General features: G+C 44.2%; 1 protein-coding gene across 1 annotated transcript in view; it reads right to left on the reverse strand.

The window, feature by feature from the left end:
* The window catches only part of LOC149285025 (uncharacterized), a 32526-nt gene extending 23504 nt beyond the window's left edge, over positions 1 to 9022 (reverse strand). The window contains exons 1-2 of the mRNA XM_089495947.1: positions 9001 to 9022; positions 8055 to 8223 (exon numbers count right to left, since the gene is read on the reverse strand). Of these exons, the coding sequence (XP_089352073.1) occupies positions 8055 to 8129 (75 nt within the window). The 5' untranslated portion in view covers positions 8130 to 8223; positions 9001 to 9022. The remainder of the gene's footprint in view (positions 1 to 8054; positions 8224 to 9000) is intronic.
* Between the last annotated feature and the right edge of the window lie 13036 nt (positions 9023 to 22058).

Below are 22058 nucleotides of genomic sequence, written 5' to 3' on the forward strand. Positions count from 1 at the left end.
ATGTGCCATGACAGATATAAAGCTATATAGATGGGCATGTAATACGTTCTGGTTAGAGGATTGGATTAGGCTAAATAATACACAAACATTAAATTTGGAAGGTCCAGATCTGAGATTCGGGTGGCATGCATACCTATGGTATAACAAAATTACTGTTAACAGAGACTTTCATAATAACCCGATTCGCAGAGCCTTGTTGGAGACTTGGAGGAAAATAAAAGCAATTTTCTATTTCAAAATACCTGTTTGGGTGTCAACGCAAGAGGCGTTTGCTAATAGATGGGACTCTGGGAAATATTGGCGCAGATATATAGATTTAATAAAAGGAAAACAAGAAATTACTATGAATCCAGAGAAGAAATTATCAGTGAAAAAAATGAAATAAATTGGTATAGTTATTACCAAATAAAAAGGATGTTCAATTAGGATATTAGGACAGTGTGAATTGAGATAAAATTAATGGAATTAGATGAACTGACAATGAAAACGGAAGAAAAGAAAATAGGTAAATATTATAAACTATTTAGAGAGAGCGAATTGGAAAACGAACCAATAAAACAATATATGCTCGATTGGGCAAGGGACGTGGGACATGAAATTCCATTGGAGGCATGGGAAAAAGCCTGGAAAAGGACAAATGCTTTTAACAGATCCCAAGACTTAAAATAAAATTTCCTAAAAATTAGTAATAGGTGGTATTATACTCCGGTTAGAATAAAAAAGCTCTTCAAAGGGGAAATGGATAAATGTTGGAATTGCCATAAAGAAAAGAGTACGATGATCCACATCTGGTGGAAGTGTGAAAAAGTGAGAAAGTTTTGGGATGAAATACACAAAATAATTCAACAAATATATGGTATCAAATTTAAGAAAAAAACAGAATTGTACCTGTTAAATATGACACACTTTTTGAAAAGTGAGGATGAGAAAAAACTTTGGCGGATAATGTTATATTTGATTACATTGGCAAGGACGATGATAGCCCAAAAGTGGAAATCAGAAGAAGATTTATGGATAGATGACTGGTTATTAAAAATCAGTGAGATCAAAGAGATAGGTAAACTCTCCTATATGTTAGAGGATAAGAAAGGAGATAATATAGAAAAGGATTGGAAGAAAATTACGAAATACAGTGGAACCTTGTTATACGCTGGGGTTTGGTTCCAATATCCCCCGTGTATAACAAAGTCAGTGTATGCTCAAGTCCCATTAAAAATAATGACATAGCAAAATGGTGTCCCTTATAAAAAATGGAAAATCAAGGTTTGATATTTGAAATTTATACTTTTTTTGAACATTTTCAAACTTTTTTTGAACATTTTCCATGTATAACAAATCAGTGTATAAGAAGGGCTGACTGTATTGGAAAAAGAGATAGGGTATCAATAAAGACCTGGTTTAACATTAATAAAGAATATAGTAGGAAAAGGAGGAGAGGGGCAATATAGATAGGGACCAGGGGAAAGAATATATTCAAGGAAATCAAAGTTAGAGAGGACTCTTCTTTGTTAAATATAATTTGGAGATATACATGTGGACATACATTCCCTCATTTGTCCCCCTCTTCCTGAGAAAAAATTGTTATAAGTTAATAAGGAGTAACATGGGAGAGGACATAGAAAAATATTTGTTGATTAATAGACGGAATGTATGTAATATTAGCAAGAAGCAGAAAGACTACGGTAAATATCACACAAAAGACAGCAGATTGGGAAGTGAAGAAGAAAAAGAAGAAAAGAAGATAAGAGAGTATTGTATGTTGGAAATTGTGACTGTAATTGAACTTGTTTTTAGAACTGTTTGGGAAATACGTGTTAAAAATGAAAATGAAATAATTAATAAAGATAAATTACAAAAAAATAAACAATATAATTTAGGCCATGGCTGGGATATTGATGATGGGTTAGGATACTAACCCAACACATACAGTACATTTAGCCACAAAAGAATTTGTTAGGGATGATGGGAGTTGCAGCTCTTCTCCTGGCTTTCACTCTCACCCCCTTGGTCAGCGGAAGAACAACCAGTTTGACCAGTAGCTCTGAGAATTGGCTGAAGATGTCTTCCAATCTTCTCTGGAGTCTGCTGGTTCTTGTTCAGCTCTCAAGACACCAGTCAACACAGTAGTCTTCTTGAAAAGATCTACTTTTATTCTACTATATACACTATGCACAAAACAATTCACTACTCACAAAACTCTCACTACTATACTCCTCAATACCCACACTACTATACTCCTCAATACCCACAAAAAGTATTGCCATACATTATTGTTTATATAGACATTTGTCTCTCTATTCATTATACAGTTGCCACCTCCTGGGCGTGTACATACATTATGATTGACATACCATACTTGGCTCAATCTAGACCTCACATTGCATCATACATTACTGTCCACTCAATGACTCTCAGGTGATATCAATTTGCACCTTTTCACTTTGTCATTGCCTCATATGTCCTTGGCTTTCAGGACCTTCTAATTACATTACTTGCAACACCTGTGTGACAATTCAATAACTTTTGCTGTGTCATGTTACTTTCAAATACATTCATATACATATTATATTTCTTGTGACTATATATCCCATGTGGCTTTTTCCTGACAATCCCCTCCGAAATAGAATATTGTATGTGAATTATATTGTCATTCCAATCAACTGAGACAATCTCTCGTGTTTTTCAACTGTCAAAGCCTTTGTAAAAATGTCTGCTATGTTGTGTTGTGTCTCTATGTATTTTAACTCTATTTCTCCTTTCTGGACCATTTCTCTTACGTTCTGGTATCTTACACCTACGTACTTTGTTCTGTTTTTCAGACTTTCTGTTTCTGCCATTGCTATACAGGACTGTGAATCTTCATGAATTTCTACAGGAATTTTAAAGCTTTCATTCAAATCAATCAATAATTGTTCTATCCACTGTACCTCATTTGTGACTTCATTCAAAGCTGCGAACTCAGCCTCACTAGTGCTCAATGCTACGTTTGTCTGTTTTCTACTTCTCCACACAATGGGACTTTCGCTGTATCTTATAATCATTCCAGTCACTGACTTTTTGTCCCCTGATTCCGAAGCAAATGAACTATCTACATAACAATCCAAATCAGCATTGCTTTTTCTAATTATCAACCTCTTGTCTATGGTTCCTTTCAGATACCTAATCAAATGTTTCACTGCTGTCCAATCCTCAATTCTCGGGTCGTTTACTCTTCTGGCCAAAACATGAACCGCGTACGAGATGTCTGGTCTGGTATGGCTAGAAATAAACTGTAAAGATCCAACAACACTTCTAAACAATCTTTTATCCTCAAAAGCTCTTGTAACTTCCTCTGACACAAAACTTGTAGTCATCGGAGTTTTCACAACCTTTGCACTCTGTAAACCACATTTCTCAATTAACCTTTCAATTTTCTTGCTTTGACTTAGCAAACAATGCCCTTCTTCAGTCCATTCTACATTTATCCCTAAGTAAGACTTCAACATTCCTAAATCTTTCAACACAAATTTCTTTGACAATTCATTTTTCACCAACTCAATTTCTTTCTTTGATTTGGCTGCAACGCACAAATCATCCACATAGATCAACAAAATTACATCTCCTTTTGTGTATACACAAGCATCAGCAACACTTCTCTTGTAACCTAACTTCTCCAATTCATCATTGATGCATATATTCCAAGCTCTTGCACTTTGCTTGAGACCGTACAATGCTTTCTTCAACCTGTATACATTCTGACTACCACCTACTTCAAAACCTTGAGGTTGCTCCATGAAAATTTCTTCTTCTAAATTGGCATTTAAATAAGCCGTCTCAAAATCAAAATGCTCTACAATCAGATCTCTCTTTCCTGCAACTGCTAATACCATTCTTAAACTCTCTGCTTTTGCGGTTGGAGAAAAAGTTTTGTCATAATTTTCAAACTGTTCCTGTGAAAAGCCTTTTGCTACCAACCTTGCCTTATATTTCACACTACCATCAGGCATGTCTTTCCTTTTATAAACCCACTTGCAACCAATGACTTTTTTATCCTTGGGTCTTCCTACTATTTCAAAAACATCTTTCCTTTCTAAGCAATCAAATTCACACTCCATTGCTTCACACCACTTCTCCTGTTCCTCTTTAGGAAAATTTTCTATTTCAGCAAAACTTTCTGGTTCTTCAAAAACCAAACAAGCTTTTGCATTGGTCACCACAAATCTGTCAGGAGATTTTCTAGTTCTTTGACTACGTCTAGGTACTAACTCTGTTGTTCTGCCTCTCTCTTCCTCATCTCTGTCTACACTGGAAGTTGTGGCTTTCTTACTGAATCTCTTGTCCTCTGTCATGCGTGTGGTTTTTGGTCTGGACATTTCACTATCTGAGGAGCTATCACTGCTACTCGTGGATGGTTCTTCTGGTTTTACTATAACCCCTCCATTTCCTGGAGATGCTTGGCTTTGGGTCTGAGTCTCTGCCTCACTTGAGTTGCCTAACTTCACAAACACTTCCTTATTTGCATGGAGTTTTTCCCAACCAGCATATCTTTCAAAATTGGCAGATCTCGAATGTCTCACTTCTTTTCCTCCTAAATAGAATTTGTAACTGTTTCCAGAATACCCCAAAAACATCATTCTTCTACTCTTGGGTTCACCTTTGTTTCTAAAGCATGCAGGTGTGTACACATATGCATATTGACCAAAGATTCTTAGGTATTTAAAATTAGGAATTCTACCATATAGAACTCTATAAGGAATATCACCTATTACTGAATGATAGAGTCTATTGGTTATGTGTACAGCTGTCAAAACAGCTTCACCCCAAAAATTATCACTTACACCCGCGTCAGCCATCATACAAGCAGTTAACTTTTTGATTTCTTGAATCTTTCTCTCTGCAAGCCCATCCTCACTAGGACATGCAGGATTTGTTGTGTGGTGTGTTATGCCAACCTTTTGAAACCAATAAAACAATTCATTAGATAAAAATTCCCCGCCTTTATCAGTTATAATTGTGTCTACTCTGAAATCAAATTTTCTTTCAACCATTCTTATCCAAGATTTTAAGCTTTGCCCAGCGTCTGACTTATTTTTCAGTATTCTGACAAATGTAAATCTAGTGTATCTGTCCACAATTACCAAATAATACTTGCAACCTCCTATAGATAAACAGTTTGCGTGGGCAACATCAGCATGTACAAATTCAAAAGGTCTTCGTGCAATTCTTTTTGTCTTTTTTGCTACAGGATATGACTTAATTTTCACTTGACTACAAATGGTACAATCCAAATGATTTTTACAGTTTGCCACTTTCAGATCAGGGCACATACTGATTAGGTTCTTTAAGCATTTAAAGCTTGCATGACCAAATTTTCTATGTAACTCATGTATACAATCCTTGTGTAACGGAACATTATCAACATTGTTTACATTCTCTACTTTGTAATGATCAACATTTTCCTCTAGAAAATAAAGCTTATCTTTCTTTAGCCCTATTCCGCAAAGCTCACCTTTTAACTTTATCTTGCAAAAATTCTTTTCAAAAATTACAGTGTAGTCCTGGTCTGTTAATCTACTGACTGATAATAAATTGTTTTCCAACTCTCTCACATGTAGCACATTATTAAATTCTTGTTTTAACCCCGGAATGTAAACAGATCCCATTTCTTTTACTGAACTTACTTCATTGCCATTAGCTAGAATTACTGCATTAATATTGGCAGATTTCCTATTTTCAATCAACTCAATGTCATTACACATATTACTAGTTGCACCAGAATCTATTAACCATTTAGAATCTTTTCTATGTTTCTCTTTTATCATTGTTGCACGTTCCTTCTTGTTGTAACTGCCCCTGAAAAAATGTCGGCTTGTTCTGTCTCTGTTGCTGAAAGTTCCGCGTCTGCGGTCTGTTATCTCTCTGTCTGTACTGGTCAGCAGCCAATTGTTGACAGTTTCTTTGCAAATGTCCTGCCTTTCCACAGTGGTAACAACGTCGTTTTTCTCTCACGGGAGCTGCTGCTTGGTGTTCTCTTAACTCAGGAGCCTGGTGCAGTCTAGGTGCTGATTTCTGTGAGTCTTCTTTTTCAGACAACCTTCTCTGATTTTCCTCCAAAATTCTTGCTACTATTAAGTCTCTGCTTAGTTCAGCCTCAGGCAGATTCTGAAGACTGTTAGTGATGGAGTCCCATGAACTGTCTAAAGACTCTATTAGGATGTAACATTGCTGTTCTTTGTTTATTTGGACACCTCTTAATTCTGCCTCCACAAACAGGTTTTGCATTTTCTTTAAATGTTCAACCACACACTGTCCCTTAGTCATCTTTTGTCTATAGATTCTTTTAGACCAAAGCATTTTGGCAAAAGCTGTAGTTGGAGTATGTAGCCTTTCAAGAGTCTCCCAAACTTCTTTTGCGGAGCCCTTATCTCTCACATCGTTTATCATGTCCTCCTCGAGCATCAAATACAAGCATGCTTTTGCCTTGCTATCTCTTTCTTTGGCGGCTGCACTTGCATCGGCTGTTAGCCCCGTCTCGACTGTGGCCCATAAACCTTCTTTAATCAGTAGTGACTGTGCATAAACTTTCCAGGTGGAGTAATTGTGGGAGTTTAACTTGCTAAACTTCAACACTTCCATCTTATCTTGTGCAGTGACTCAATTTGGCAAAGTCCTTCCTGAGTTTGCACAGCTGCCTCGTCTCGGGCTTTTCCAAAACACAAAACACTTCACTCACGAGCTTACCAGTGCAGCGTACACAGCTTGCTCTGATCGGTCGTCCACAAAACTTTCTTTCTCTTCCAGGAAAGTTCAGTTTCTGTGGATGCTGGGTGTTCCAGTAACTGGCTCTGGGCCCATAACCCTTGTTAGGGATGATGGGAGTTGCAGCTCTTCTCCTGGCTTTCACTCTCACCCCCTTGGTCAGCGGAAGAACAACCAGTTTGACCAGTAGCTCTGAGAATTGGCTGAAGATGTCTTCCAATCTTCTCTGGAGTCTGCTGGTTCTTGTTCAGCTCTCAAGACACCAGTCAACACAGTAGTCTTCTTGAAAAGATCTACTTTTATTCTACTATATACACTATGCACAAAACAATTCACTACTCACAAAACTCTCACTACTATACTCCTCAATACCCACACTACTATACTCCTCAATACCCACAAAAAGTATTGCCATACATTATTGTTTATATAGACATTTGTCTCTCTATTCATTATACAGTTGCCACCTCCTGGGCGTGTACATACATTATGATTGACATACCATACTTGGCTCAATCTAGACCTCACATTGCATCATACATTACTGTCCACTCAATGACTCTCAGGTGATATCAATTTGCACCTTTTCACTTTGTCATTGCCTCATATGTCCTTGGCTTTCAGGACCTTCTAATTACATTACTTGCAACACCTGTGTGACAATTCAATAACTTTTGCTGTGTCATGTTACTTTCAAATACATTCATATACATATTATATTTCTTGTGACTATATATCCCATGTGGCTTTTTCCTGACAGAATTATGGTGCATTTAGACATTTCTTGCTACATTTCAGAGGCTAACGTCATTTTTAATAACAGTTCTGGGGAGCACTGTGGGATTGAGGGCGACTGGGCCCACCCCATATTTAGATCCATAAATATTCTCCCATATCCCACAACATTTCGCAGATTGGAAAAGCAAGACACATGTGGACAAGCAACCCAGAAGGCACTGAATATGGTCAAAGTTGTTTAAGAGGAAGTTCTCACAAGCTAGGAAGGGCACAACAGTTTGTTTTTGCCTCAGCTTCCTGGGAAGGGCCATATCCTTTCTCCTTCTTTCCTCTCCTCTCCCCACTTTTGAGTTAATAGGCTGCAAACTCCATTGCACTCAGGAACTGAAGTGAGCAGAGAAGGGGGAAAGTGGGAGGAGGAGAGAGCAACCGGGACATTTTTAAAAGCCCCTGAAATAATGAGGTGACAGAGGATTAACCAGGACTGTCTCTGCCAAACTCAGACAGTATTTTATTTGTTTCCTTTCATAAATTGGCCCAGCAGTGGCACAGATGAAGCTAATAGGATAGTGACTCACCAAAGAGCTGTTGTACCTTGGCAACTTCTTTCTGTTGGAGCCCAACTCCCTCCGCTTGGCCTCTGTGTTGGCCATCAGGTGGGCAGGGGGTTCCTGGTGGCCCTGCACTTGGGTCACTTCCAGCAAGAGGGGCCCCAACGCCGTATCCAAGGAGGTCAAGATGACGTTCCTGAGAAAAGGGACCAGGGTTAGGATTGGCTTGGCAAGAAACCCTGCAGCAATAAATCAATTGCTGAAACCTCCAGAGGTCCCAAGTGCTTTTCCCTAGCATCAGCCCCTTTCCCAAGAAGGCTGCATCCGCACTATAGAAATAAGACACTTTGACACTGCTTTAACCACTTAGTGCTATGGAATCCTGGGATTTTACCTTTGGACACTTAGCCTTCTCTGCCAGAGAGCTCTCATGCCACAGCAAACTACAAATCCCGGGATTCCACAGGATGGAACTAGAAGAGTTAACACACTTTAGAACTGGATTATTGCTGCAGTGCAGATACAGCCTAAGTCTGTTGAAAAAGGGGAGAAGCACCCATGTCTTGTTTTTACCCTCCTAATAATGGTTTTACTTTTTAAAAAATGAGCAGTGTGCTTTAGTCTCTAATCCTTATTTTTGTTGTTCTTGTTTGTTTGTATGTTTGTTTCATTCTTGGTAATATGAGTTATTCTGGTCTTCCTCCTTCCTTCTTCCCTGAAAATCTCTTAATAAGGAAACTGGGGAGACTTTTAAAACCTCCCAAAGGAGCCACTTTTGGCCTTCTTTGGGGGATAATCCTCCTCTTAGAAGCCAAAGCCCCATGTTTGTGAAGAAGAAGAATAAGGCTTGTGTTAAAACTCTCCTTCCCATTTCTGATCCCTTTTAAAACCCATGTTCCCCAGAAACAGCAGAGTTGTGTAATAAGAAAACCCTCTCAGAAAAGAGACACAAAAGACACACAGAGAGACGCACTTCCTTCGTTTTGGCCCAAGGAGTCTGGCCTCCGTCTCTCTCTGGAGCCTCAGGAGAGAGGCTGTTCAACTGAGGCCTCAAAGAAGGTTCCGGAACATTATTCCCCACAGGCACAAGCAGCACACAAAATGGCCGCCAGAACGCAAAATGGCCGCCAGAACTCAAAATGGTCACTGGAACACAAAAGGCCACCAGAATACAAAATGACTGCTGGAACACAAAATGTTTGCCTCTTCCTGAGCATTTGGCAGTTGGCAGTTTGAGGCCTTCAGGGGAGAGAGAGAGACTGAGGGGAAGAGTGGAAGGAGGTCCTGGAGGGAGGGGGCCTTGGGAGATATAGAGCCTTCCTGGCATATTCAGTGTTCGCTTCCTAACAAAGGGGTTTTTGGCCTCATAAAGGATTTGGGGCAAACTGCCAATGGGATTTACAGTGTATTTCCTGGGCTGGATCTCCCAACATCCACATGGCCAGAAAGAGGAGGGAGCCCCGCCCTGCAGTAAGGCCCCTCCAATCCCTATGAACTGAGGTCTACAACTCCCACATATTCTTTCTTTCTTTCTTTCTTTCTTTCTTTCTTTCTTCCTAGCAGCCTTGTGTTAGTGGTATTACTGCTCTTTTTGTCATTGTGTGCCTCCTCCAAGTTGTTTCTGACTTATGGTGACCATAAGGAAAGCCCTTCGCAGGCTTTTCTTGGCAAGATTTGTCCAGAAGTGGTTTTGCAAGTGCCTCCCTCTGAGGCTGAGAGAGTGTGACTTGCCTAAGGTCACTCAGTGGGTTTCTGTGGCTAAGAATACATTTGAACCCTGGTCTCCAGGGTCATAGTCCAATGCTCCAGCCATTAAACCACACTGTCTCTTTCCTGAGGCTTTGTAGTTTTTTGTGGTGTGGCTCCAAGTCATTGCCGACTTCTGGCGCACCTCTCCTGGGGTTTTCTTGGCAAGAGTTGTTCAGAGGAGGTTTGCCATTGCCTTCCCTGAGGCTGAGAGAGTGTGACTTCTTGCCCAAGAGACCCAGCTGGTTTCATGGTGGACGGGGGCAATGGACCCTGGTCTCCAGAGTTGTAACTCAACACTCAAACCACTGCACCACACTGCCTCCCATTCCCATGTACAACCTGAGAAATAATTGCAGACTTTTTTCTGTTATTCATGCATGTCTTTAAGTCTATTCCAACTTATGGCAACTCTAAGGCAACCTTATCATGGGGTTTCCTTGGCAGGTTTATTCAAAGAGGGGCTGTCATTGCCATACTCTGAGGCTGAGAGAGTGTGACTTGCCAAGGGTCACCTAAGTCGAAAACACACTGCAGCAATAATCCAATCTGAGACCGCTTTAACTGCCCTGGCTCAGTGCTAGGGTATTGTGGGAGATGTAGTTTTGTGAGACATTGAGCCTTCTCTGTCAGAGAGTTCTGGGGCCACATTAAACTCCAGTTCCCAGGATTCCCTAGCACTGGGCCAGGGCAGTTAAAGCGCTCTGAAACTGGACTATTGCTGCCGTGTCTTTTGGACCTTTCTTGGCCACAAATTGTCTATAGCCTGCAATGCATCTCCTAATTCTGTTGGCAGTCCCTCCCTCCCAACACTTTCTCATTTCCCCCCAAAACCAGCACAAAGGTGGCAGATGGAAAGAGGTTTTAAAGCAACATTTAAATCTGCAGTATTTTATTAAAAAACTAAATATCCCAAATGCTATTATCAGTTTTGTAGCTATTATTACAGAAAGACTTAGAGTGCAAACTCCTGAAATCCCTTTATTTTCTGGAGTGAGATTTGCTTTTCCAACTGACTCACTGTGATGATGTCCGGTGGTCCAAGCAGCCAAACCCCGGCCCTGTAATAATAATAATAATAATAATAATAATAATAATAATAATAATAATAGTTTTATACCCCTCTCTTCAGCCAAAATGCTATCAAAGTGTCTTACAAATTGTTAATTAGACATTTAGACATTATGGCTCTTAGCCCAGCAGACCCTTAACTTCCTTAAATCCCGCTGCCTCCATCCAGTGAATTATAAAAGGGTTTCCCTTAACCTACACTGGGACCAGTTGAGGAACCTTATTTCTCCTTCTTTACTGATCTTCCCAAGCATCAACCGATCCAAGACACGTGTAAAAGGAGTGTTCAGTAGTAGATATTTACTATAAATAACAAAATATAACTGAAATATAAGTCATTCAAGATATTAAGAATCTTGCAGTTACAATATTTGTAAGTATATAATGTTCAATTCATATAAGCTATTAAAATAATAAATAGACCTAAACGTCCAATTCTGAGACTAACTTCCAGGATCCGCTCTTTAACTCTCTCTCTCAATCTCCAACCGACACAATTCCCCCAACTGTCTCTTGGTCTCTCAGGCCTTATATCTCCTTCTCACGGAAGCTTCCAGAAGGACCTTTATCTTGCTCTCTGATTGGTCAAGAGAGCCTTCCGTAGCAGTGATGTCATTCTGCATTTGCATAAACCTCCCTTTTCTGCCTGAAGAAGACCTCCATTGACTGGAGCCCAGTCACTACATTTGCCCAAGGCAAGGCTTGCACCTATTTCCAATGTTGTTCTTGGGGTCTGCCTTCCAGTTGTTTCCAGGTCTTATGATGACCTTATGGGAGTCTCTGAAGGGGTTTTCTAGGCAGGTTTCTTCAGAGTGGGTTTCCATGGCCATCCTCTGAGGCTGAGAGAGTGTGACTTGCCCAAGGCTTCAGTTCTTTTGGAAGACTCTTTGCTTTATCTTCTAGAAGGCAGCTGAGGTGTTGGTTCTTGCTCTGAAGAATGAGAGGAACCTTCTGGCATCCAAAAGGCTAACATTCTCGGGAGTTATGTCTGATAATACGTATATATAGGATTGCAATACCTGTTCATTTATCAAAAGGTTTCATATCATAGAATCTCATAGCTAAGTTCCTTAATAGCAGTTAACCAAATTAAACAGTATATAAAACAAAAACATGAAACAAGCTAGATAAGGTAACTGTTACATGGATTTGTAACTGGTTGACTGGCCGAACCCAAAGGATGCTCAGCAATGGCTCCTTTTCATCCTGGAGAGAAGTGGGGTGTCCAACTCTGTCCTGGGCCCAGTTCTATTCAACATCTTTATCAATGACTTGGACGACAGAAATGAGGGCATACTTATCAAATTTGCAGATGACACCAAATTAGGAAGAGTAGCTAATACCCCAGAGGACAGCATCAAAATTCAAAATGACCTGAACAGACAAGAAAGCTGGGCCCAAGCTAACAAAATCAAATTCGACACCGAGAAATGTAAGGTACTGCATTTAGGGCAGGAAAATGAAATACACAGATATAGGATGGGGACACCTGGATGAATGAAAATACGTGTGAAAGTGATCTAAGAATCAAGTAGACACAAGTTCAACATGAGTCAACAGTGCAATGCGGTAGCTAAAAAGGCCAATGCTATTTTAGGCTGCATCAATAGAAGTATAGTGTCTAGATCAAGGGAAGTAATAGTGCCACTCTATTCTGCCTTGGTCAGGCCCCACCTGGAATATTGTGTCCCATTCTGGGCCCCACAATTTAAAAAGGGTGTTGAGAAACTGGAGCATGTCCAAAGAAGGACGACTAAAATAGTGAAGGGTCTGGAAACCATGTCCTATAAGGAATGTCTTAGGGAACTGGGGATGTTTATCCTGGAGAAAAGAAGGTTAAGAGATGATATGATAGCCCTTTTAAATACTTGAAGGGATGTCGTATTGAGGAGTGAGCAAGCTTTTTTTCTGCTGCTCCAGAGACCAGGACCCTGAACCATGGATGCAAGATCCAGGAAAAGAGATTCTGCCTCAACATTAGGAGGATCTAACTGACAGTTTGTTGTTCGACGGTGGAACAGACTCCTTCCTCAAAGTGCAATGGAGTCTCTTTCCTTAGAGGTCTTTAAACAGACACTGGATGGTCATCTGTTGAGGATGCTTTGATTGAGAGTTCCTGCATGGCAGGGGTGGACTGGATGGCTCCAGTGGTCTCTTCCAACTTATGATTCTATGATTCTGAGATCCCAATGGGGCAGTCTCAATGCTTCAGGTAAGGAGCACCAGCCTGAAATCAAAATGGACAGACTCAATGCAAGAGGGAAGGAGCATCAGCCTTAGGTCACAATGGGCCATTCTCAATCCTTCAGGGAAGGTGCTTCAGGCTGAAGTCACAATGGGCCAGTCTCATTCCAGTCTTAATCCTTCAGGTAAGTAGCACAAGCCTTGAATCACAACAGTCCTGTCTATTAGCCAGTCTCAGTCCATAAAGCATCAGCCTGAAGTCCCAATGGGCCATAGTCAATCCTTCAGGCAAGAAGCATCAGCCTGAGATCACAATGGGACAGTATACATGCTTCAAGTAAGGAGCATCAGAATAAAGTCACAATGGGCCAGTCTCAAAATGGCCGCTGGAACACAAAATGTCTGCCAGAACACAAAATGGCTTCCTCTGCTCGGCAGTTGGCAGTTTGAGGCCTTCAGGAAACCCATAATGAAGATTGTAAGGTCCCTAAAGTCGGGAGTGACCCCAAACAGGATTTCCCAACCTTCACAATACCTAAAGGTTTTCCTGATGCTCTAATATAGAGACTCCCTGAGACAGTCAGTATTCTTAAGCAAAGGAGGGCCAGGAGAGCCCCGGAGAGGCTTATTTTGGGGTGGCTCTGGATCTCTGGTGCTGCAACAAACTACAAATCCCAGGATTCCACAGGATGAAGCCAGGAAAGTTAACGCAGTTTCGAACTGGAATATTTCTGCAGTGCAGATACAGCCTGAGTTGGTTGTAAAAGGGTTGAAGCACCCAAGTCTGGTTTTTCCTTTTTAATAATGGTTTTACTTTTCAAAAAATAAGCACTTTGTTTTTCTGTCTAATCCTTATTTTTGTTGTTGTTTGATTCATTCTTGGTAATATGAGATGGTCTGGTTTGTCAACTTCCTTCATGCATAAAAATGTCTTAATAAGAAAACTGAGGAGACTTTTAAAACCTCCCAAAGGAACCTCTTTTGGCCTTGTTTGGGGGGCAATCGTCCTCTTAGAAGCCAAAGACCAATTTTTATGAAATATAATAATAAGGCTTGTATTAAAACTATATTCCCCATTTCTGATCCCTTTTAAAACCCATGTTCCCCAGAAAGAGCAGAGCTTTGTAATAAGAAAACCCTCTCTGAAAAGATACACAAAACCCTGCATAGTGTTGCCATCTCATAGGTCTTAGGCTTTGGGAATGTGTGCCTTTGGCCAGTGTCCGTGTGGCTGGGGCTCCAGGGTCCCTCAGTGTTGCCAATCTGGTGACTTTCACACCAAAATGGGTACTTTTCAGAGCCTTTGGTGTGATTTTGGTGGTTGGTTTTAATGGTACTTTTGAGAGTTGAAATAAGTATTTGGTGAGATATTGGGGGGATTTGGTGAGTTTTGGCCAAACGTTCGGGGAATTATCTTCGAGGCTTGTTGGCGACACTGCTTGCCTTCCATATTAACTGCAGGAGGAGCCTGTGAGGGTGGGGCAGGGGGCGGGGTCTTCCAGCTCCTCTTCCCCCATTGGCCAGAATGAAGAAGGGGAGGAGCTTCTGCCTCTCTATTTAGGTCTGCGCGCGGAAGAGTGAGCGAGGAGCAGAGAAGGGGACAGAGACAGACAGACAGAGAGAGAGAGAGAGAGAGAAAAAAGGAAGGAAGGAAGGAAGGAAGGAAGGAAGGAAGGAAGGAAGGAAGGAGAGTAGAGTAGAATAGAGTAGAGTGGAGTGGCGTGGCGTGGCGTGGCGTGGCGTGGCAGCAGAGGGACAAGGCCTGGAAGCGGTAGGATTCACTGCTGTGCTGAGGGCTGGCTGGGCCTGGCTTGGGTCTACTTTGCTTTGGCCACTGCCCCCATGGAGGGGAGGAAGGAGGCCCAGCAGGCCTTCCAGGCATGGGCCACTCTCTCTGAAGGAGGGAGAGTGTGAATCGGATCCCCAAGTGGGTTTTTAATGCTTTTAATGGTGGCTCTCACACTGGAGCAATGGAAGTGGTGATGGTGATGGTGATGATGATATTATCAGGCTGCCACCACCCCTTAATCATCATCAATGCCACCTCCCTGGGCATTCCTGTTTTGCACCACTGCAATTGCCGTGGCTCAGTGTTCTGGAACTCTGGGAATGTACTTTTAGTTTGGCATTTCAGGTGTTGCCAAGGTTTGGAAATCCTGTTTGGGGTCCATTCTGACTTTGGGGCCCTTTCATCCTCCATTTTGGGTTCCCTGAAGGCCTCAAACTGCCAAACGCTGAGACAGAGGTGGCCATTTTGTGTTCCAGAGGCCATTTTGTGTGCTGTTTGTGACTGTAAGGAATAATGTTCCAGAACCTTCTCTGAGGCCTCAGTTGAACAGAGGCTTCTCTTTCTCTCCTGAGGCTCCAGAGTCAGAAGGAGGCCAGGCTCCTTGGGCCAAAAGGGAGGAAGTGTGTCCCTTTGTGTGTTTTTTGTGTCTCTTTTCTGAGAGGGTTTTCTTATTACACAGCTCTTCTCCTTCTGGGGAACATGGGTTTTAAAAGGGATCAGAAATGGGGGGATAGTTTTAATACAAGCCTTATTCTTATTCTTAACAAACTTTAAGGATTTGGCTTCTAAGAGGAGGCTAGTTCCCCAAAAAAGGCCAAAAGTAGCTCCTTTGGGAGGTTTTAAAAGTCTCCCCAGTTTCCTTATTAATAGATTTTCAGGCAAGAAAGAAGGAGACAGACCAGAATAACTCATATTACCAAGAATGAAACAAACAAACATAGAAACAAACAAGAACAACAAAAATAAGGATTAGAGACTAAAACAAACTACTTATTTTTTTAAAGGAAAACCATTATTAGGAGGGTAAAAACAAGACATAGGTGCTTCTGCCCATTTGAAACCGACTCAGGCTGTATCTGCACTGCAGAAATAATCCAGTTCTAAAGTGTGTTAACTCTCCTGGTTCCATCCTATGGGATCCTGGGATTTGTAGTTCGTTGTGGCACAAGAGCTCTCTGGCAGAGAAGGCTAAGTGTCCAAAGGTAAAATCCCAGGATTCCCTAGCACTGAGAGCGTTGTCAAAGTGCCTTATTTCTATAGTGCGGATGCAGCCTTCTTGGGAAAGGGGCTGATGCTGGGGAAAAGAGGAGGAATGCAGAAGGAAAGGAGGACGGACGGAGGCCACCTGCAGCTGGACTGGCCTCCCTGAGCGGTCAAGACCTCAGCTGAGTTGTGGACAATGGGCATTCTTAATATTGATATTAATATCTTTCACTGTTGATTGTAATGAGGGAGAGGGATAAGGTTTCTACTTCAATGGAAGCATCAGGTTAATTTTTAGGTGTTGTTAAGTTTGGAAATCCTGTTTGGGGTCCCTTCCGACTTTGGGGCCCTTTCATCCTGCATTTTGAGTTCTCTGAAGGCCTCAAACTGCCAACTGCCAAGCAGTGAGGCAGAGGTAGGGTTGCCATAGTGCCGGACCTCGAAACCGGGAAAAATGTAGGACAAAATTTTCAAATGTAGGACACACAAAAAGTGTGTCCTACATTTGAAAATTCTGTCCTACATTTTACTGCGATCGCAGCAGAGGCCAAGCGGCAAGGGAAAGCCTCCACTTAAGGAGGCTTTCCCTCCCCGCCTGGACCCCGCCACGATCGGAGGCCAGGATCGGGGCCTCGCCTCGTTCCTGGGACCCTCAGGGACCAGGAAGGAGGCGAGGAGGCCGGCGGCGATCGCCCCGATCCTCGCCTTCTTCTTGGCCCCCGCAGGGACCAGGAAGGAGGCGAGGAGGCCGGCGGCGATCGCCCCGATCCTCGCCTCCTTCTTGGCCCCCGCAGGGACCAGGAAGGAGGCGAGGAGGCCGGCGGCGATCGCCCCGATCCTCGCCTCCTTCTTGGCCCCCGCAGGGACCAGGAAGGAGGCGAGGAGGCCGGCGGCGATCGCCCCGGCCTCGCCTCCTTCTTGGCCCCCGCGGAGGCCAGGAAGGAGGCGAGGAGGCCGGCGGCGATCGCCCCGATCCTCGCCTCCTTCTTGGCCCCCGCAGGGACCAGGAAGGAGGCGAGGAGGCCGGCGGCGATCGCCCCGATCCTCGCCTCCTTCTTGGCCCCCGCAGGGACCAGGAAGGAGGCGAGGAGGCCGGCGGCGATCGCCCCGATCCTCGCCTCCTTCTTGGCCCCCGCAGGGACCAGGAAGGAGGCGAGGAGGCCGGCGGCGATCGCCCCGGCCTCGCCTCCTTCTTGGCCCCCGCGGAGGCCAGGAAGGAGGGAGGAGGCTGCAGGGAGGCGGGGAGGTTGGCGCGGCTGCGCCCAAGAGGCGCCGCCTCCCTGCAGCCTCCTCCGCCTCAGGCCTCGCTGCCCTCCTTTTCCGTCCCAGGCCTCAGAAAGGCCTTGGAGCCGCGGCGGCGGCGGAGGTGGCCGCGGTGGGCGGGGCCGTCCCGGTTTGGGCGCCAAACCGGACCGGGACCGGGATGGCACCGCCCAAACCGGGATTGTCCCGCCGGGGGGCGGGATATGGCAACCCTAGGCAGAGGGAGCCATTTTGTGTCCTGGCGGCCATTTTGTGTCCCGGTGGACTTTTTTTGCTTCTGTCAGCCATTTTGTGTTCTGGTGGACATTTTGTGCTGCTTGTGAATGTGGGAAATAATGCTATGATTGAGATTTCCTGCATGGCAGGGGTTGGACTGGATGGCCCTTGTGGTCTCTTCCAACTCTATGAATCTATGTTCCGGAACATTCTCTGAAGCCTCAGTTGAACATGTCAGGGAATGACATGGATGTGGCCACTAGGTGGAGCTGTTATGCAAGTTATATACAGCTCTAGTGGCAGTTATATGTGTCAGCATTCGAACAGTGCATCATTGGAATGTTGATGCAACTGTCAACTGTCCTTCCTAACTGTCACTGAGAGACAGAGTGAGACAGTTGGTGTGTGAGAGCAACTGCCTCTCTGTGGATGGTGTTACTGTGGCTGCATCACAGGTTGTGTTATTATTGTTGGTTGTGTAAATAGTGTGTACACTGGTACCCCGGGTTACGAAATTAATTCGTTCCGCTATTCCTTTCGTAAGCCGAAAATTTCGTAACCCGAAGCGCTTTTCCCATTGAAAATAACTAATGCGTTCCATGACCTCAGACTGAACCTGCAAGTCAAAACAAACGCACAATAGAGGCTTGTTAAGCTAAGTACCCTACAATACAATGTAATACAAAGTTGCCTGAGGCACTAAAGAGCTTAACAATGACTGGCAGGTCCATTGTAAACTTTCTAATGATCTTAACAATGACTGGCAGGTCCATTCTAAACTTTCTAATGATCTTAACAATGACTGACAGGTCCATTCTAAACTTTCTAAAGGATAAAGAAAAAAAGTTTTTTTCTCTCTTTGATGGTTCTGGCATCTCAGAGTCAGGCAGGAGAAGGAGGAGGAGGAGCTCTCAAATCATCACACCCATGACCAAAGCACCCCAAATCTAAAAAAGCAACCCCATGGTCAAACTCTCTGGCCCAAACGTGCAAAAGTCCCACACCACACTCTCAAATCATCACACCCATGAGCACAGCACCCCAGAACACAAGCCCATAGGCCAGAAACCCAAAATCTGAAAATGCCACCCCAAAGTCACACTCTCTGGCCCACATCAAAGCAAGGCCAAACTTGCAAAAGTCCCACACCACACTCTCAAATCATCACACCCATGAGCACAGCACCCCAGAACACAAGCCCATAGGCCAGAAACCCAAAATCTGAAAATGCCACCCCAAAGTCACACTCTCTGGCCCACATCAAAGCAAGGCCAAACTTGCAAAAGTCCCACACCACACTCTCAAATCATCACACCCATGACCATACCACCCCAGAACTCAAACCCATAGGCCAGAAACCCAAAATCTGAAAATGCCACCCCAAAGTCACACTCTCTGGCCCACATCAAAGCAAGGCCAAACTTGCAAAAGTCCCACACCACACTCTCAAATCATCACACCCATGACCATACCACCCCAGAACACAAGCCCATAGGCCAGAAACCCAAAATCTGAAAATGCCACCCCAAAGTCACACTCTCTGGCCCACATCAAAGCAAGGCCAAACTTGCAAAAGTCCCACACCACACTCTCAAATCATCACACCCATGACCATACCACCCCAGAACTCAAACCCATAGGCCAGAAACCCAAAATCTGAAAATGCCACCCCAAAGTCACACTCTCTGGCCCACATCAAAGCAAGGCCAAACTTGCAAAAGTCCCACACCACACTCTCAAATCATCACACCCATGACCATACCACCCCAGAACACAAGCCCATAGGCCAGAAACCCAAAATCTGAAAATGCCACCCCAAAGTCACACTCTCTGGCCCACATCAAATCAAGGCCAAACATGCAAACCTCACATCTCACACTTTGAAATCATCACACCCATGACCATGCCACCCCAGAACCCAAACTCAAAGGCTAGAAACCCCAAATCTGAACATGCCACCCCATGGTCACACTCTCTGGCCCACATCAAATCAAGGCCAAACATGCAAACCTCACATCTCACACTTTGAAATCATCACACCCATGACCATGCCACCCCAGAACCCAAACTCAAAGGCTAGAAACCCCAAATCTGAACATGCCACCCCATGGTCACACTCTCTGGCCCACATCAAATCAAGGCCAAACATGCAAACCTCACATCTCACACTTTGAAATCATCACACCCATGACCATGCCACCCCAGAACCCAAACTCAAAGGCTAGAAACCCCAAATCTGAACATGCCACCCCATGGTCACACTCTCTGGCCCACATCAAATCAAGGCCAAACATGCAAACCTCACATCTCACACTTTGAAAACATCACAGCCATGACCAAGCCACCCCAGAACCCAAACTCAAAGGCCAGAAACCCCAAATCTGAACATGCCACCCCAAGGTCACACTCTCTGGCCCACATCAAATCAAGGCCAAACACATCTCACACTTTGAAAACATCACAGCCATGACCAAGCCACCCCAGAACCCAAACTCAAAGGCCAGAAACCCCAAATCTGAACATGCCACCCCAAGGTCACACTCTCTGGCCCACATCAAATCAAGGCCAAACACATCTCACACTTTGAAAACATCACAGCCATGACCATGCCACCCCAGAACCCAAACTCAAAGGCCAGAAACCCCAAATCTGAACATGCCACCCCAAGGTCACACTCTCTGGCCCACATCAAATCAAGGCCAAACACATCTCACACTTTGAAAACATCACAGCCATGACCAAGCCACCCCAGAACCCAAACTCAAAGGCCAGAAACCCCAAATCTGAACATGCCACCCCAAGGTCACACTCTCTGGCCCACATCAAATCAAGGCCAAACACATCTCACACTTTGAAAACATCACAGCCATGACCAAGCCACCCCAGAACCCAAACTCAAAGGCCAGAAACCCCAAATCTGAACATGCCACCCCAAGGTCACACTCTCTGGCCCACATCAAATCAAGGCCAAACACATCTCACACTTTGAAAACATCACAGCCATGACCATGCCACCCCAGAACCCAAACTCAAAGGCCAGAAACCCCAAATCTGAACATGCCACCCCAAGGTCACACTCTCTGGCCCACATCAAATCAAGGCCAAACACATCTCACACTTTGAAAACATCACAGCCATGACCAAGCCACCCCAGAACCCAAACTCAAAGGCCAGAAACCCCAAATCTGAACATGCCACCCCAAGGTCACACTCTCTGGCCCACATCAAATCAAGGCCAAACACATCTCACACTTTGAAAACATCACAGCCATGACCATGCCACCCCAGAACCCAAACTCAAAGGCCAGAAACCCCAAATCTGAACATGCCACCCCAAGGTCACACTCTCTGGCCCACATCAAATCAAGGCCAAACATGCAAACCTCACATCTCACACTTTGAAAACATCACAGCCATGACCAAGCCACCCCAGAACCCAAACTCAAAGGCCAGAAACCCCAAATCTGAACATGCCACCCCAAGGTCACACTCTCTGGCCCACATCAAATCAAGGCCAAACACATCTCACACTTTGAAAACATCACAGCCATGACCATGCCACCCCAGAACCCAAACTCAAAGGCCAGAAACCCCAAATCTGAACATGCCACCCCAAGGTCACACTCTCTGGCCCACATCAAATCAAGGCCAAACACATCTCACACTTTGAAAACATCACAGCCATGACCAAGCCACCCCAGAACCCAAACTCAAAGGCCAGAAACCCCAAATCTGAACATGCCACCCCAAGGTCACACTCTCTGGCCCACATCAAATCAAGGCCAAACACATCTCACACTTTGAAAACATCACAGCCATGACCATGCCACCCCAGAACCCAAACTCAAAGGCCAGAAACCCCAAATCTGAACATGCCACCCCAAGGTCACACTCTCTGGCCCACATCAAATCAAGGCCAAACATGCAAACCTCACATCTCACACTTTGAAAACATCACAGCCATGACCAAGCCACCCCAGAACCCAAACTCAAAGGCCAGAAACCCCAAATCTGAACATGCCACCCCAAGGTCACACTCTCTGGCCCACATCAAATCAAGGCCAAACACATCTCACACTTTGAAAACATCACAGCCATGACCAAGCCACCCCAGAACCCAAACTCAAAGGCCAGAAACCCCAAATCTGAACATGCCACCCCAAGGTCACACTCTCTGGCCCACATCAAATCAAGGCCAAACACATCTCACACTTTGAAAACATCACAGCCATGACCATGCCACCCCAGAACCCAAACTCAAAGGCCAGAAACCCCAAATCTGAACATGCCACCCCAAGGTCACACTCTCTGGCCCACATCAAATCAAGGCCAAACATGCAAACCTCACATCTCACACTTTGAAAACATCACAGCCATGACCAAGCCACCCCAGAACCCAAACTCAAAGGCCAGAAACCCCAAATCTGAACATGCCACCCCAAGGTCAGGCCCATTCTAAAGGATAAAGGAAAAAAAGTGTTTTTCTTATCTTTGCTGGTCTTGGCATCAGAGTGAGGCAGGAGAAGGAGGAGGAGGAGCTCTCAAATCATCATAGCCAT

Source organism: Sceloporus occidentalis, unplaced genomic scaffold, assembly GCF_023333645.1.
Source record: "Sceloporus occidentalis isolate IW3139 unplaced genomic scaffold, rSceOcc1.0.p SCAF_86, whole genome shotgun sequence".
Taxonomy (NCBI): Eukaryota; Metazoa; Chordata; class Lepidosauria; order Squamata; family Phrynosomatidae; genus Sceloporus; species Sceloporus occidentalis.